The following is a 17,189-nucleotide window of genomic DNA, read 5'->3' as shown; positions in this document are numbered from 1 at the left end:
CATATCAACTCTTCCAGTCCTGGAGAATCTTCCTGGAATCTAGTGACAGTCTTATTAATCTGACATTTCCAATAGTTTGATACACTTGTATGTAACCTTTTTAATTACAACTGAATATATACTATCTTCCTCTGGAGCCTTGTGCTCCTTTGATGGCACCTCCGTAGCCAGGTGGGAAGGAACAGCAGTGCGTAGCACACGCTTCTTGATTAGACCGGGGTTTGAGCCTGTCACCACCAAATACGGAGGATGCGGAAAGGTCAGGGAATGACCACCGCATATCCTCGGAGCAATATGGCCTTAGTTGCTAATGCTCCTGAAAACCAAATAACAACAACAGCTCCTTTGATCCCAGTACCTTTTCTAACAAACACTTCTCCAAGATTATTATCTCACTTATTTTACAGCTGGCTGATACGTTAACATTCCATAGAGCTTCCAGCTGTAAATATCAATGAGAAGTATCTATTCAGGTCATCTTCCATTTCTGCTGGCCTTTCTATGGATCGTCCACTGCAGCTAGTTAAGGGAACTATTGGATTTACTGTCTTCTTTCTCGTTCGCATACGAAACTCCTTATCTCTGTTCCTTGCTCTGTTTGCTAGTGCTTTCTCATAATCGGTCATCTTTCATCCATCTATCCCATCAGTAGGCTTGTTATTTATTCTCTTATTATGCTTGTACAAATCAGAATCACGTGATTATTATTTGTATAAGCATTATAAAATCCCATGCTTGTTTCCTGGCTCAGTCAAGCTTGTAACCACCAGTCATTCCTTTTGGCATCTTACATTTATGGAATTTGACCACTGGTCAAACTCCCACAGAACACTATGTAAGTTGGATTTTACATAAATCAGAATTTCCCCCATGCTTGTGCAGCACTCGCAACTGTGCTCGCTGAATTGATTGAATCAAAAAGAAATGTTCGCGAACGTGTAAATAGAATTATTTATTGTATTTATTCAATTTTTTATCTCATGCACAGGAAAAATTACAAAAGCATGCAATTTCAAAACATTATATTATAATAAAACATGATAAAGGCATAACGTCAGTAAGTTTTACCTCTTGAGCATCGTTGCCAGAATCGACGTCTTCAGCTGATAAGTACACTGCTGTGGAGATTTAGAAGGGGTCAGCCGCTCAACCTTACGAAAGAACATATTAATGGATGACTGGACAGTGGCTTTTTTCTTTTCATCGTAGGTTTCTTTATAGCAAGCAAGCATTCACCCCTCTTAACTTTTAAGAATTGTTGGCTGTCAGGATCCATCTTCTCAAACTTCGCCATTGCCTATGCAATTTTGCAAAATGCCATTGCCATCTCTCTGGTGATGAAGTATCTTGGCTCCTCATTTGGTTCATCTTGAGCTTCGTCAGCATTTTCTTCTTTCACTATTGCTGCCTGCAAGTCAATAAGTTCTTTGTTGGATAATTCCTTCTCTTCCTCTATTAACTCCTCCACGCCTTTGGCATCAACCTCCAACTGAAATAGTTCTGCAACCTTTACAATCTTATCTGTGGCCTCTTCATATGATCCATCTTTTTCAAATCCTTCGAAGCTTTTTACGTCACATGGGCATATTTTCTTCCATGCGCCATTTAAACAACTTAGAGTAATTTCCGCCCCCGCCTTATTAATGTTTAAGTGGTGGTAAATATTGTAAGATTTCCAAAAAGTCTCTTAACGTAAAATTTTTCTCATCGTCTAGTGCAGACAATGCTTGAGCAAATGTTGTGCATAAATAGTATGCTTTTAAATTCGAAATAACACCCTGATCCATAGGTTGGATGAGTGAAGTTGTGTTTGGCGGTAGAAATATGACTCTCATGTTCGAATTGAAATCATTTAGATGTGTAGGATGGCCAGGAGCATTATCTAATAGAAGCAAAATCTTGAAAGGAATGTTGGTGTCTTTACAATATTTTTCAACCTCTGGAATGAAGCAGCATTTAAACCAGTCCTCAAAGAGAGACATTGTTATCCATGCCCTCTGGTTCAATCGGAAATGCACGGATAAGGTGGCTTTATTGATGCCCTTAAATGCACGAGGATTTCCAGAATGGTATACAAGCAGTGGTTTTAATCTGTAAGCTCCCGCTGCATCAGTCCCAAGCAAGAGCATGGCCTTATCTTTTGATGCCTTGAAACCTGACATTGTATTTTCCTCTTTGGCAATGTATGTTCGATCTGGTATTCTCGTCAATGTTAAAAATTTGCTGTGTTGCATAGCCGCCTTCATCAATTTTTTTTTTTTTCCCAACACCACTACATTTCTCTGCAGCTGCAGAATCGGCACTGGCGACTTCACCACATACTTTAATATTGTGGAAACCACTGCGATGATTGAACGTGTTAAACCACCCATTGCTTGCCACAAACTTGGGTTGGGGTTTGTTGTACTTATCCTTAATATCTTTATAAATACTTGTTGCATTTAATTGAATGGTCATTGGACTCAGGGGCACTCGCTTCTGAATCTGATTTTCCATCCATATTATTAACAGCTGTTCCATCTTCGATATAGCACCTGAATGCTGTTTTGTGATCACTTTTGATCTTAAATGCATTGATCCTTTAACATGTTCTTTTATATGCTCACTGTCCTTTAAAATATTATTCATTGTTGAAGCAGTGAGACCTAATTCCCTTGCAATAGATGACAAACTTTGTCTTGCTTTGTACTTAATCATTTTCACCTTCATTTCTAAATCAGTTTTGTTTCGTTTCCTGGCACTGCCAGCACTTGCACTTTTCATTGGTCACTTTCCCTTCATCGTTTTAATGCAAAAAGAAGTTTCTGAAATTGTTTTTTATATGATTGAAGATTTCAGTGAAGGGGAACACATTTCACCATAATGGCGTAAAAACCCACACACTTGCAGTTTTCAGTATTGTCGCAAATGCAATAAGATCGAGTTTACTACCGTTTATAATTAGATGTACTAACAGAAAAGGCCAATCAACTTGGTCATGAACTCCAGAAACGTCCTTTAGAAAAATATCACAGAGGCGTTCAAAATTGATTCTTATAATGGAACATATGATAACGATGAAAAGTAGTACAATTTACATTATAAATATGACCTTTTAGAGAGATAAATAGCTTAGCTACATAGCAAAATTTTCAACTTCCAAGGATTTGGAACAAATAAAAAAAAAAAAAAAAATGTTTTATCGAGTTCACATTACAATATTTTCACGATACCTCCATTTACTCCTATGGGATGCAAAATACATTTCCATGATTTTTTTTTTTACGTTTGCACCAGCCAGAAAAACTTATGTAAAGTCGAATTTCCGTAAGTAGAGTATTACATAAGTCGGAGGGTTCCTGTACACTTATGCCTTTAAGGATAAATTCCTCAAACGTTTCCCATAGCATTTTTTTATCAGACACCATGAAGTAGCCATGCCAGTTAATTGAGTCCAAGAAATATCTCATTCCATTATAGTGCCTTCTCTTGAAATTGACTCTTTCATCTTTGACTACATAGGTTTCTTCAGATAGAATCCATTTTATGGTATTGTGGGTACTGTCTGTTCTTGGTTTCCCCACCGAAAAGTTTTTGTTACAGTTAGTTCTTGAAAATTAGATTTAGCATATTAGAGCCCGTTGTATTCTCTCAGACATGCTGGGATAAGTAGGAAGTCATACAGTTTGAAAACCTGTTACCATGTAGCATTTTTCTGGTCCACATATTTCAGTTAGTAAGAAGTAGGTTAAAGTTTCCATCAGTGTTTCCACCAGCAAGAGATAGTCATTCAAATTGCCTAAAGGGAATTTTGTCATATTTCTCAGAATTATTTGTCCTATAACATACCCCTGCTATCATCTTCCCTTTACTGAAAGTAATTTCACGCTGCACTAACTCGTTATTTGTTATTACCTTGATCTGACTCGGGGAAGATTCTTTACCTTCAGGCTGATTTTGATCAGAAGCATCACACCCCATCCCTCTTTCTCACCAAGCTTTTGTTTTTCTGACTGTCAAATATCTAGTTTTGTACTATATCTGAACAAATTTTAATTCCAGTTTGAATTCACATAATAATATCTCTGAATATTTAAATTTTATTTTGAGTGTGCATCACATTAGGTTTGTTTCATTGTTCTGAAAGTGACTAATAGTATTACTCACGTACCCTTAGTGTTATTCAGGTGTCATGTCACTTGTTATCCCATACATCAAGTATTACTTTTATTGGTGAAATATTTGTTTATTCATCATAATGTCTATGAGCAATCTTCATTTTCACATGAAGTTATGCAATACAAGGTGTGGTTAATAAATAACAAGACTCAGCATGCAGTTTCATTATTGGAATAATGAGAATAGCATTTGGAATAATACTTAGCAAAGGTACATGAGTACTCCCAGTGTTATTCCAGGTATCATGCCAATTGTTATCCCTTACATCAAGTATTACTTTTATTGATGAAATGTTTGTTTATTCAACGTAATGTCTACCAGCAATCTTCATTTTCACACAAAGTTATGCAATATGAGGTGTGACTATTAAATAACGAGATTGTGTGCATAGCCACTGCACACCAAGTGCCACCTGTGAAACAAAGGAACAGCAGTTAACCCTGAACTGTTCCCTAGTTGCCTTTCAAGTCATGTCCCAACATACCTGTTCACTTTGCAGTGAGATAGGTTTCCTTATATTGTTTTTGCAGTTTGTTGGAAAAATGATAGACAAAAGAATTAAACAGTGTCAACCTCAAATTTTTAACAAAACTAAAGAAAATTCCAACTGGAATTTGAGTTGTTATATCAAGTTTATAGGGTTGTTATATCAAGATTATTGACATAGTATCTTGACATATAAGCTACTATGTCAAGAGATGTTTGAATGGCATAAAAGATTTTTAAAAGGAAGAGAAAATGTGGAAGACTACGAATGACTAGACCATCCAGTATCCATGAAAAATGATTAAAATATGGACCGGGTAAGGACATTGATTAGAAATGATAATCATTTAAGCATTAGAATGGTTGCATCAAAACTCAGTATGGACAAATTTTAACTGAAAATATAGGGATTAGAGAAGTGTGCGCCAAGATGGTACCAAAAATTTTGAATGCAGATCAAAGGATGAGAAGTTTCTAAGTTTGTGAAGATGTTTTGAAAGAAATTTAAGAAGATCCAGGCTTTCTGAGTACTACAATTACTTGCGATGAAATTTGGCTATTCCAGTACGACCCAGAAGCTAAAAGACAGTCAGTGCAGTGGAAGACAGAATAATCCCCCAGACCAAAAAAAGCAAGAATGTCAAAATGAAAACTATACTGCTTATTTCTTTATAATTCCTTTGATATCAAAGGAATTATTATGTTAGAATATGTCCCACCAGATCAGACTGTCAATCAAACATACTACATTGAAGTTTTGACAAGGCTGCAGGAAAAAATTTGAAGGAAGAATTGATGCTCCATCAAGACAATGCTGCAGCACATGAGACATTCTCGGTTTGCCAATTTCTGGCAAAAAAAAAAAAAAAAACCTGTGTGTGAACGTGCATCCTACTCACCAGACCTACCCCCCCCCCCCCCCCGTGACTTTTTTCTCTTCCCTAAACTGAAAAGTGTACTTAAGGCAACCCATTATCAGTTCATTGAAGACATTCAGAAAAGAATGACCAAAGTGTTACAGGAAAGGACTTACAGAAGGTGATTTCCAGAAATGTTTCTGTGCTTGGAAGAAACATATGGAATAGTGTAGGGCAAGCCCAAGGCAATTCCTCTGAAAGAGATAATGAAATATTTCATTATATTAGCATTAGTTGAGGCATATGATACAAGAAAGAAAGCTTATAGAGCATCAGCCAAAAAAAAAAAAAAAAAACCTTCCCATTACACCGATCTGGTCATTCCAAATGTTCATCTAGTTCAGCCTTAAATTTATTTAATCTATTAACTTCCACAACAACAACAGATGGAAGTCTGTTCCAGCAATCATCTACCCGCTGGCTAAACGCAAGCTTCCACGCATCTATTCTACAACTGTTTTTCCTCAGTTTGAATCTATGCCCCCTCAGATTTTTAGTCTGAGCAAGCAGAACTATCCCGTCAGCATTGAGCCTGCTCAATGCTGACAGGATTGAGCAGCCTTGTACACCTCAATCAGATCACCTCGCATGTGCTAGTCTCCAGATGCTGAGTGATCTGATTGGGGTTTTATTATTTGTTATATGTATAAATTATTTAATCTGAACTATCCACACCTTGCATGTTTGCAAATGGTTTCAATGATAAAAAGTGCCAACCTTATACAACAATCCCTCACTAACTGTATGGGATATTTTCTTGATAAGTACTTGACTGCATTTGTCAAAACCATAGTTGGCTTAATTAAAATCCCACAGAAAATAGTGGGTTAGGGATAAAACAATAAATATGCAAATAAAATATATGGGAAAAACATAAATATAACATAGCAAACTATATAACATAAAAATGATGATAGGATTGACAATATAATAAGAAAAAGGGTTGAGAACAAGCTGATGGAACATGATATACACACAGATGCACAAAATGTTAACTGTTCCTCCTCATTTGAATCTTCATTTAATGTGGCAAACATAGTAATGTTGAAAGCATTACAAAAACAAGTTAAAATACTTCTGGGGAAAAAATGTACATGTTTCCCAGAAGTCAAAAACATGAAAATCTGCAGAAAGGCAGCAACATTCACATGAAACTGTATATATGGTACAGATAAGTGCATCATTGTAGGATAGGCTGCAGTGGAAGACAGAATACAGACCAACCTGTGTGAGTGTCACTACCAGTCACTTTCACATGTGATGCACATTGAATAAAATATTTAAATATTTGTAGACTTTAAGGTTGTCATGATGCTTCTTAAAGTGTGCTGCAAGATTAGGAAAAACTCCATTGAGTCCAGTAGTAATCACCCTTTGGGTGCACTGTGAATATAGCATCTCCAGGTCTAATTTGAGTGTACTTCCTCTGAACTATCCACTAAATCCATCCCATGATCTATGAGAAATGAGAACAATAATTGCCTTCTTTTGTTTGAGACTGGACTGCATATGTATAAATATAAAACTGCATTATCTGAAATACGTGATATTGCAAACCCTCAATTGGTGACAGATTGCTACATAAGAAAAGTTCTTATGAAAGATTTGCCTGCTTATAGAGCTTTTCCACTGATATTGATGATTCAGAATTTCTGAATTAAGGTTAAATTTTTTTGTGGGAGAGTGTTCTTTATACTATCCATGCTTAACAAAAAAAAAAAAAAAAAGAAAGAAAAGAAAAGAATCTGTTAATAAAATACTGTAAAAATAATTCTTTATTTTGTATAACTTTAAATAACTGCCATACTGTAGTACAGGCAGTTCTGGGTTTAAGAGTTTTTTCCCAAGTATCAAGTATCAACAAAATCGAAAATATGAATATTAATTGCAAAAAATAAATGTTAAACATTCATAAATACCGCATTCCAAACCATGTGCGTATAGCTATACAATACAGTGTACCCTGCTTTACAATATTAATCAATTCCAGAGACACCATCGTATCATTAAAATATCGTAATGTGAACCCAATAACACATTGTTTTTTGGTAATTCATTTCAAGATTTTGGAAGTTGAAATTTTTGCTGTATAACTAAGCTATTTATCTCTCTAAAATGTCATGTTTAAGGTCAAGAGCATGACCTTAAGGCCATATAAAAAGTCGTGATCATGGTTTGTAAATTGTATTAGTTACCAATTCAAATCATTAAAATGCACTACACTTTCATCATTGTCATATGTTCCGTTATAAGAATCAATTTTAAATGCCTTTGTGATATTTTTCTAAAGCACATTTCTGGAGGTCACGACCATAAAACAATAAAAAGAATATGCACTTTCCTGTTTATTGGGCTTTTTTGTTACTGCAAGTGGGTAGTAAACTTGATCTTCTTGCATTTGCGAAAATACCAATAGCTGGAATTGTGTGGTCTTTTGCGTTATTATGATGAAATGTGTTTTCCCTTTACTGAAATCTTCACTCGTATAAAAAAAAACATAAATTTTCAGAATCTTCTCTTCATTCCTTTTTTTTTTTTTTTTTTAAGCTTCTTAAACTTGTTACTCCACATGAATTGTGTTAGTTGCAATTTGTGTGTGCCGTTAAAAAATGCTTATGCATGCAATCGTGAAATTTATAATTAAAGGAGAAGATTATCTTGGAAACAAACGCCTCTTGAAACATTTCTGAAGACGACTGCAACAAACCGACAAGTGCTGAGCCAATAATGAGTAATCAACGAGTGTGCATTTAGTTGATGATGAAGAATAAACATTCTTTAACATTTGTAAGTCGTAAATAATTTCTCTGTTATTATAATTTGCTTGATTTTACATGATGTCTATGGGAAATAAATTCCCACTTTATGAGCATGTGCTAAGAACACATTAACTCGTAAAGTTGAGAACTACCTGTACTCTTCCAGATTTTTATTTGTTTATTTTTTTTGCTTTGACGTTAATAACGAATTCTGTATTATTGCGTTTTATTTTGGTGCATGAGCTTCATACTATAATTACCATTTATAAGTGGCTCATCTATAATCTTTTGAGAAATACTACAAAACTGGATGGTTATATTACTAATGAAGTATTTATATGATTTTTGATTCCTTGAAGATATCATAATTAATTTTGGTCATTGACTTGGGTTAATTCATAGTAGGTAGAAATGTCAGGTTGCAACTATCTATATCATCTTATCTGGATTTTTCTGATCTGAGGAACTTTTATAACTCATAGAAGGGATTTAATATGTAAAAAAAAAAAAAAATAAATAAATAAATAAATACTTATGTGCACATTCACTCACTCTCACTTACTCATGCTCATATATATACTCTTGTGCACACTGCTTCTTGCTGGCATAAAAGTTTTTAATAAAATAAAAGTGAAATTGTTTTCCTCTAATAAATTTTAACTGCATGGCTTCTAATTTTACACATGATTTTCATCAACTTGCCTGTGAATTTATTACTTGTTTTAGGGGACAAAGTAGAAAAATATTTGATACGGTCAAGTGTGCTAATGGATTTCATCATCGTCGTTCTATTCACACACGTCATAATTCTTGTCTAACTCCTGGTATGAGCCAACAAAGTTTACCTTCTCACTTTTCATTGGGTCAGTTGTCTTCCATGTCTTTCCAAAATGATAGTCAAACTTCAGATAATGAATCAGCTTATGCAGAAAGTTATCACACAGATGATGATGGCCAGTACTCGTGAGTAATTTTGTATTCCTATATATTTTTTATCTTATAGTAGTATTATAGTGTGGAAATTGCATTACTCCACAAAATATTTGTAATTTTATAAATTTCTACTATCATTGGCCTCTTGTACATAAAGCTTTGCTAATTCAGACCCTCTGTAATTTGGACTGCCTTCTTTTTTATGTATATTTTTATTTATGTAGAATGGGAATTTTTTTTCTAAACAAGAATTTAATGATACATTTCCAAACTTTCAGAATGGTTTCACAATCACTTTGTAAAAGAAGTAAAATTATTTATAAGGAAAAGTTAAATGTGAAGGAAAAGCATTAAGACATGTTAGATAATGTCCTTGCACATCCTTCCAGTTAAATTTTATTAAGTGTCTTTTTTTAACTTTCAGTACAACAGCTCTTGTGCAACCTATGTATTAGGGCAGTGGTTCTCAAACTGTGTTGTGACACCCTGAGGAGGTGCCATAATTTAACAGGGGAATCACGGACAATGTAATAGTTTATATAAGATTTCCATGGCTTTTTTACTGTTAGATAGCTACTAGTATTTGATCTGTATTATTAATAGAAATATTTAGGGTATTTTTGACAAAGAGAACGCATAGTGTTCCCTGACCATATTCTTGGGATCCTATTACTACGAGCGATTGGTTCGGGTATTTTCACATGTTATTTGACCTTGCATGAGTCTTAATTATTGTATTAACATATTAAAAATAAGAAATTGCACAATTATAGATGTTTTACTTCAAGGTGCCGGGAAACGTTTACAGGTCAAGGGAGGTGTGGGCTCAGAAAGTTTGAGAACCGCTGTATTAAGGGATCATACTTAGCTGTAAGTGTTTTATGAAAGGAAACAATTGAGTTTTTTCAGGATTCTGACAAGAAGGATAAAAAAGAAACTATGCATAGTGGCTAGTATTAAAAAATTATAAAATAAAATGTGCTATTTACAACTGAACTGCAAGTTGGAATGAAGTAAATGCATGGGGGAAAATGATGACAGTGTTCTTATTTATTTAGATGGAATCAAAGATAAAGCGTTAAAATACATTGTGCAATAATGGCAAAATAAATATTAATTTGGATGATGTAAGAACATGGTTAAAGATGAAATAGCAACAACATTTCAAGAGGAAAATCTGTAGATGAAGTGGAAAAAAAGAAGAGTAAATTAAAGAAGAAAAGTTAAAAGTACACAAAGACAGCATAGATGTTGTCTCAAAGTTTTTATAAAATTTGCTAAATGTGTTGGGGAATTTGAAAAATTTCTACATTCCAGAGAGAAATGGAGAATGACATCAACATTATTTTCGAAACAGCTACTGTAAATGTACAGGGGGGGGGGTTCAAAAAAGATTTGTATTCACCCAGAAGTATTTGTGTTGGAAAGATAATCCTTTTTTTTTTTTTTTTTCTGATACCTTAATCTCTCTTTAGCAAGTACACAAATTTTGGTGTACTTGCTCTGACAATTTAGTTTTTTTTTTTGTAGTAGCAGTGCTGAATGAAGTGAAATGTCACAATGGATAAAGTGGAACTGAGATCAGTGATTCAGTTCCTCTTTCTGCAAGGGAAAACACCCAAAACAATCAGTGAAGAAATGGTTGCTGTTCTTCCACAATTCAAATGTGGAAGAACCTTAGTGCATGATGATGAAATTCTGGGACACCCAGCAACTGCTTTAACAGAAGAGGGTATTGTAAAAATTGAGGCATTAATCCTGGAAGATTGCTGTATCATTGTCAAAAAATTAACTGCTGAGCTCTAAATTAGCATAGAATCTGTGGAGAACATCATCCATTAATGGGTTGCATATGAGTAGTGTCTGCTATATGGGTTCCCAAACTTCTGACCTTTTACCAGAAGAGGAAAAGGGCACTGCACATGAAATGTTATCGATGTGTCATGAAAAGCAAGAGTTTTTTTTATTTTTTTTTATTTTTTATTTCTTCACCGCTAGTCACCATGGATCTATTGCTATGATTCTGAAACTAAACAAAAATCAATGCAATGGAATCACCACTCTCCAAAAAAGGCAACGGTGCAACCAAGGGCTGGTCAGTTTTTTGGGATTGGCATAGTGTAATACTAACAGATTACCTTCAGAAGGGCTGTATTGTGATGGTGAAGTATTATTCCAACCTCCCCATAAAGACACTGCTGTAAGGGGGGAGGAAAACGTGGAAGCTGTCAAAAGGTGTGCACATGCTCCACAATAATGGCCCTGCTCATTCCTTGCATGCTGCAGTGAGGTATGTCCACAAATGTTGGTTCGAAATATTGCCACATCCTGCTTATTCCTCCAACCTTGCACCCCCAGATTTATTCCTCCTTCCTGCCCTGAAGTCCTTTCTCTGTGTGGAAAACACTGCTGCTGATGATGTGATTTTCTGCTGCCAAGTTCATTTGAAGGACAGTAAGAGGACTTCCATGAAACTGGCTGGCTGAAGTGTATAAGATGTGGCAAAAATGTGTCATTTTTTTTCTGGTGACTATGTTGAAAAAAGAGTAACACACGGTGTTTGTTTTAACTTTCTATCACAACTTCTTCTGGGTGAATACAAACCTTTTTTGAACCCCACTCATCCCCTCTGATCCATCCCATTGCCCTTGCAGAGATAGGGGGAACCCCTGGTGCTGTCAGACAACTAGCACACTTGTCCTGGAGTATAAATAGAAAATTTGAGATTAGTAGCTAATGGGTCTTATAAATCCAAAAGTGAAAATGGGTGGGGGGATTTTGGTTTTATTTTCAATATCATTTCGATAGTGTTGAGTATTTGATGTGTTTATGCATTCTCAGTTTTTATAGTATCAGTCTAATGGTAACTGAAGTATTTTTTTTCACTACGTGGTTGAGATGAGTGAAAAGAGAAAACAGTTCTCCTGAAAACTGGTGGAGTTAAAAAGTTTGAAATCACTTTTGAAGAGAAAAATTATAAGAAGAGATGAAAGTGATAAATGCATGCCATCTATCAGCTATAAATTAGTATTAGCTTGCTCAAAAATAGGTATGGTAGTAAAGGATAAATGAAACATGTGAAAATGGGTTTGAGCACCCACATGTATAGCATCGTGGAAGAAATGGAACAGTTTTTGGAAATATGGATTGATGAAAAATTTATGCATAAAAAATCAAATTATTTTTAAACTTTTGGGAATGTAACTTTGCAAGTTACTTGAGTTTATATGGAAATTAATATTTAGTTAGTGTATATTCAGCTAACATACGATTTTCCATGAATGTATTGCATATATTAACTGAGTGTCTGGTGTATTCTGTTTTCATAATTTGGACTCCCTCCTCCATACAAGCAGTCAGAATTAGTGAGGGTGCAGTATTATATTTTTGTATCTTGTACAGAACTGAAACGAACCAAGCAAAGCATTGGCTGAAAGGTTAGGCTCAGTTATCATTTAGAAGCTGTAATATGAACCCTATTTCTGTGAACTTTGGGATGCTGACCAAAAAAAAGTGTGTGTGTGTGTGTGTGTGTGTGTGTGTGTGTGTGTGTGTGTGTGTGTGTACAGCTTTAGGTACTTACAATAATTATGCTTATATTAATTTTATTTCAGGTTTTTTTTTTTTTTTTTTAGCATACAGGTTCTCTCAATTCTTCCATGGTTATTACACCTGATAGCTCAACTCCCCTACCAAATACACTGATAATTACCTTTTTGTCTATTTTTCATTATGGTTGCTGGTTTTTTCTACGTTTACCATAGTACCCCATAACCCAGTCTTTTATATATTTTATATTTATCATTCCTGTTTACTAAGACTTTCAGTAATTTCATTGTGTGTGTGTGTGTGTGTGTGTGTGTGTGTGTGTGTGTGTGTGTGTGTGTGTGTGTGTGTGTGTGTGTGTGTGTTGATACATTTCAGTCTTACTACTTACAAAGAGTGTTCAGTAAATTATCTACCTGGATTATAAATATGCTCAATACATAAAAATTGTAGTTTTATCATACACTCATAAATGTCTCAAAAGTTATTCATGAATGCAGGGAATATATATGGGATGATCTTGCCTTTTCTGAATACCAGAGAGAATTTTAGTCTCAGCAATTTAAATGGAATTGAGAATCCATTGAAAATGAACTCCCTCCCCTCAGAATGTGCCAAACAAAATTGAGGACCTGGTTGCTCAGGATAGACATTTTTAAAGTTTCTGTGGTTGCTAGAGAATGTAATATTTCTGAGTGGTCAGTACTGACCATCCTCCATGAGCACTTGGCCATGCCAAAAGTTACTGTCTTGTTGGGTGCCAAGAATGCTCACACCTCTTGAGAAACAGTGAAGGGCTAAAATTTATGAGCAAAATTTACGCATGCATAACATAAATCCACAAGGGTTTCTTTCAAGAATTGTAACTGTAACGAAACTATCATTGGGATCCCCAATGATGGTTACATCACCATCCAAAAAATTCAGGATCTCCCTCTGCTGGGAAGATCATAGCCACTATTTTGTGTGATATAAAAGAAATACTTTTGATAGGCTACATGTCATATAAAAGGATCAATGGAGATGTCTATGCTGGTCTCAAAAATTTGAGAGGGAGCCATAAGGAAAGGGATTAATTGACATGAAGTGTCTTGTTCTTCATGACAGTGCTTTTGAGCATAAATCATCTGCTGCTCTGTGAGAGTGTGAATTACAGGAGTTAAACAACATGCTCTACAATCCAGACTTCGACCCCAGTGATTATTCCCTTTTCAGAAATGTAAAGACACACTAGTGTGGGCATAGATTTTCAAGTGATAACAATCTCAAGGAAGCTGTAAATCACTCAAGATTTCCCCCCCCCCCCTCAGATATTTCCTCTTTGGAGAAAAAACTGTTGAGGGAGGGAAAAAAAAAACTTTGTTATCTAGGTAAAAAACTTTTTGAGTAACCCTTGTATCCTAAGTTTTGGTACAATGGTGTAGTTATTATTATGCTACATTGCTCTTCTGCAATAAGCATACACATGAATTCACCATACTTTTCATATCATGCTATCTGAAAAGTAAAGGCATCAGCAAGTAAAGAGACTGTTGCACAGTATATCTTATGCTTCACTATTAGCATGATTTGATGACTGGGTAGTATTGCACTTACCATTATATAGCACATTTATTTGTTTGTTGAATTTGATTGTATTTTCTCATTAAATGTTTTTTATATTATTAGTGTGTCATGTGGTATTTCTTAATTTAATGCTTTCAATTGTCTGTTAAATGTGATCTTGAAAAATAGTGTGATTTTATTATTGTACCTTAACTTTTAACATGAATTTCTACAGAAATCAGCTGGTCACTTAATATACATCACCACTACGTATGGATTTTTAAGAATATAACCTTCACATTAAGTGAAAGCTACTTATCAGTTCTCAAAGTGAAAATTTTCATAGAAATAGAGTTCATTATGGTGTGATAATTTCAATTATTATTACAAGAAATACAAAAATAACTCTGGATGTATGTTGATAACAGTAAAAATTTGAAATTCAAATATTGTGGAGGAGAATGCAGAGATCCATAGTGCACTTTTTTTTTCTTTTCTTTTTTTTTTTTTTTTTTGTAAAAATGGAATCCTTTTTCCATTATGACAATGTTGTAAAAAGAAAAACATTGTAGTCTAAAGTAGTTTCTCTTACTTGTTCCCTGCCCCTTCATTTTTTTTCCCTTTTGTGAATAGTAAACAAACCATATGTTCAAACTATCAAATTTATGCTTCATAAGAATATAAATATGCTTTTGAAGGATATCATTGATCTTTTAATTAAGATAGCTTGAAAATATGCTACACTGTTGTTTAAAAAGTAATACAAGAATACCTCGCATAGCGCGGTTAATTCATGTCAAAAAAATACCACGCTATGCGAAACCGCACTGATCGAGGTTATATCTATTATTAGTATATATTTTAACGTGATGCATTCCGACAATTTTCTTATATGGGTCAAGTTGCAAAAATATATAGGTGTTTGTTTACTCTAAATTTATGCACACGAAATTCTTGCAAAAAAGAAACTAAAATGATAAAAATGGCAAATACTAGGAAATACAGTACAAATGATTTTTATTGCAGTACGTACATACCAAAAGAATATAAGTGAAGTATGTACTGTATTTTTATTTTGAAAAATAACATCAGCTTAGTTTGCACAGTTTTTTTCTTCTTTTTATCTGTATACATCTCTTTATAACATTGAATGTCATTTTGCAATGCCTGCCTTTGTTTCATACCTCGTTCAGTGTTTGGGTCTAGAAGAACACTTGGCGCCATTATATTTCTTCTTTCCACTCATATTTGCGTATAAAAGGTGTAGCATTTTTAAAAAATAATCTTTAATAAAAGTACACAGCAAAAAATATTTGTACAGCTTACGCACAATCAACAACCTCACCGCTCAGAATCTAGAGTGTTTACTAATCTATCAAAGCTAGCAGAGTCCGTATATAATGGGAGTTGTGACAACAGTCAGCATGGCCTTGAATCCGTAATGCATTGGCCTACGTGCTGGCATTATAATACATACGTACATACATATCAAACGTATGTATTTTTTTTTTTTTTCCCCCAATTTGTAAACCGCGCTGTTCGAAACCGCACTATGCAAGGTATTCCTGTACTCTTATTTTGATCGGAGTATGCAGAATGCAAACATTTCCAACCTCTAAAATTTTTAGTATGTGATTTAAAATTTCTTAACCTTGTGAGAAATTTGTCTGAAGCTAAAAAAAAAAAAAAAAAAAAAAAAGCTGGAATAACACAACATATAAGTTAATCTTATGAGAAATATTTTTGTATTATATAAGAATCTAAATATAGGTATATAATAATGAAAAATAGAAAGCATTTCTATTTTCTGATGATGTTACAGTGTGAAACTTCTACTATATTCAGTGTAAGTTGTCAGAAGCTCTTTATTGCATTAAATCAGATTTTATATCTTTTCCGCTACATAATTTAAAATAAAGTTATTTAGTTTATTTTTCTTTCTTTCTTATTGCATTTATATGGGAGTTAATTATTTTTTCTTACTATAATTGTCAGAGATGTACTATAAACTGAAATCCACATCTAACCATATACATCTAAATACATCAATTTAAATGTAGGGTTACTTTGTTGATGTGACAAGGTTTGTGTTGAATCTTAGCAAGTTATTCTTAAAACATTGTGGTAATGAAATATTTTAACTGGCAATGTATTACCAGTTTAGTTTTCTAGGCACAACTGTAGTCACGTAAGGAGTGCACTGGCACAAGTCCTCTGTGACAGTATAGTAGTTTTGCAACTTACCGTTAATTTAGAGAAAGGTATGAGTTCAAGTCCCATCAGTGATCAGAGGAATTTCAAAAGGATTTTTATTGGGGGCTTACTCTACTCAGGTAGAGTAAGCCCCCACCCCATGAACTATCCCAGGTTTTTCAGCCCATGCATCAAACATATCAGCCCGTAAACACAAATTTATATAAATGTTGCACAGTGGTACAGTAGTGTCTGAGTAGCTTACGTGTCCAAAACCCAACAACAACACATAAGTTCTATGTGTTGATAATTTTTGTATGATACCACTAAATGTGGTAAAACATTTGCAAATGATTGTTGTTCTGAAGTTCTTTGATCCTGTTGGGCCTGTCATAGTGTATAAACAAAATTAAGAAAAAAAAAATATATATATATGAAATGTTATATTTTCAAAAATCCAACAAGGGTTTAGTCACAGTAAGACATATGTTACAAGGGTCATGAGACCAGCAGAGCCTTCCTAAATTAAGTAAATACATTGAAGAGGAATGTAGCAATAACAAAAAATTACATATTGAGCATCAGTACCACATTATGAAATTAGATTAACAAATTTTATAGATGTTGCAATTCATATAATAAGAGGCAAATA

General features: G+C 34.2%; 1 protein-coding gene across 1 annotated transcript in view; it reads left to right on the top strand.

Moving 5' to 3' along the window:
- LOC150075975 (trafficking kinesin-binding protein 1-like) overlaps window positions 1-17,189 on the top strand; it is a gene marked incomplete at its 5' end in the record, with an annotated part of 323,798 nt that overhangs the window by 218,345 nt on the left and 88,264 nt on the right. The window contains one exon of the mRNA XM_090387224.1: window positions 9,047-9,283. Coding sequence (XP_090243350.1) covers window positions 9,047-9,283 — 237 coding nt within the window. The remainder of the gene's footprint in view (window positions 1-9,046; window positions 9,284-17,189) is intronic.

This window comes from Mastigoproctus giganteus, chromosome 13 (assembly GCF_048544385.1).
Source record: "Mastigoproctus giganteus isolate SK-2022 chromosome 13, ASM4854438v1, whole genome shotgun sequence".
NCBI lineage: Eukaryota > Metazoa > Arthropoda > Arachnida > Uropygi > Thelyphonidae > Mastigoproctus > Mastigoproctus giganteus.
This window is presented reverse-complemented; position numbering and strand designations above follow the sequence as displayed.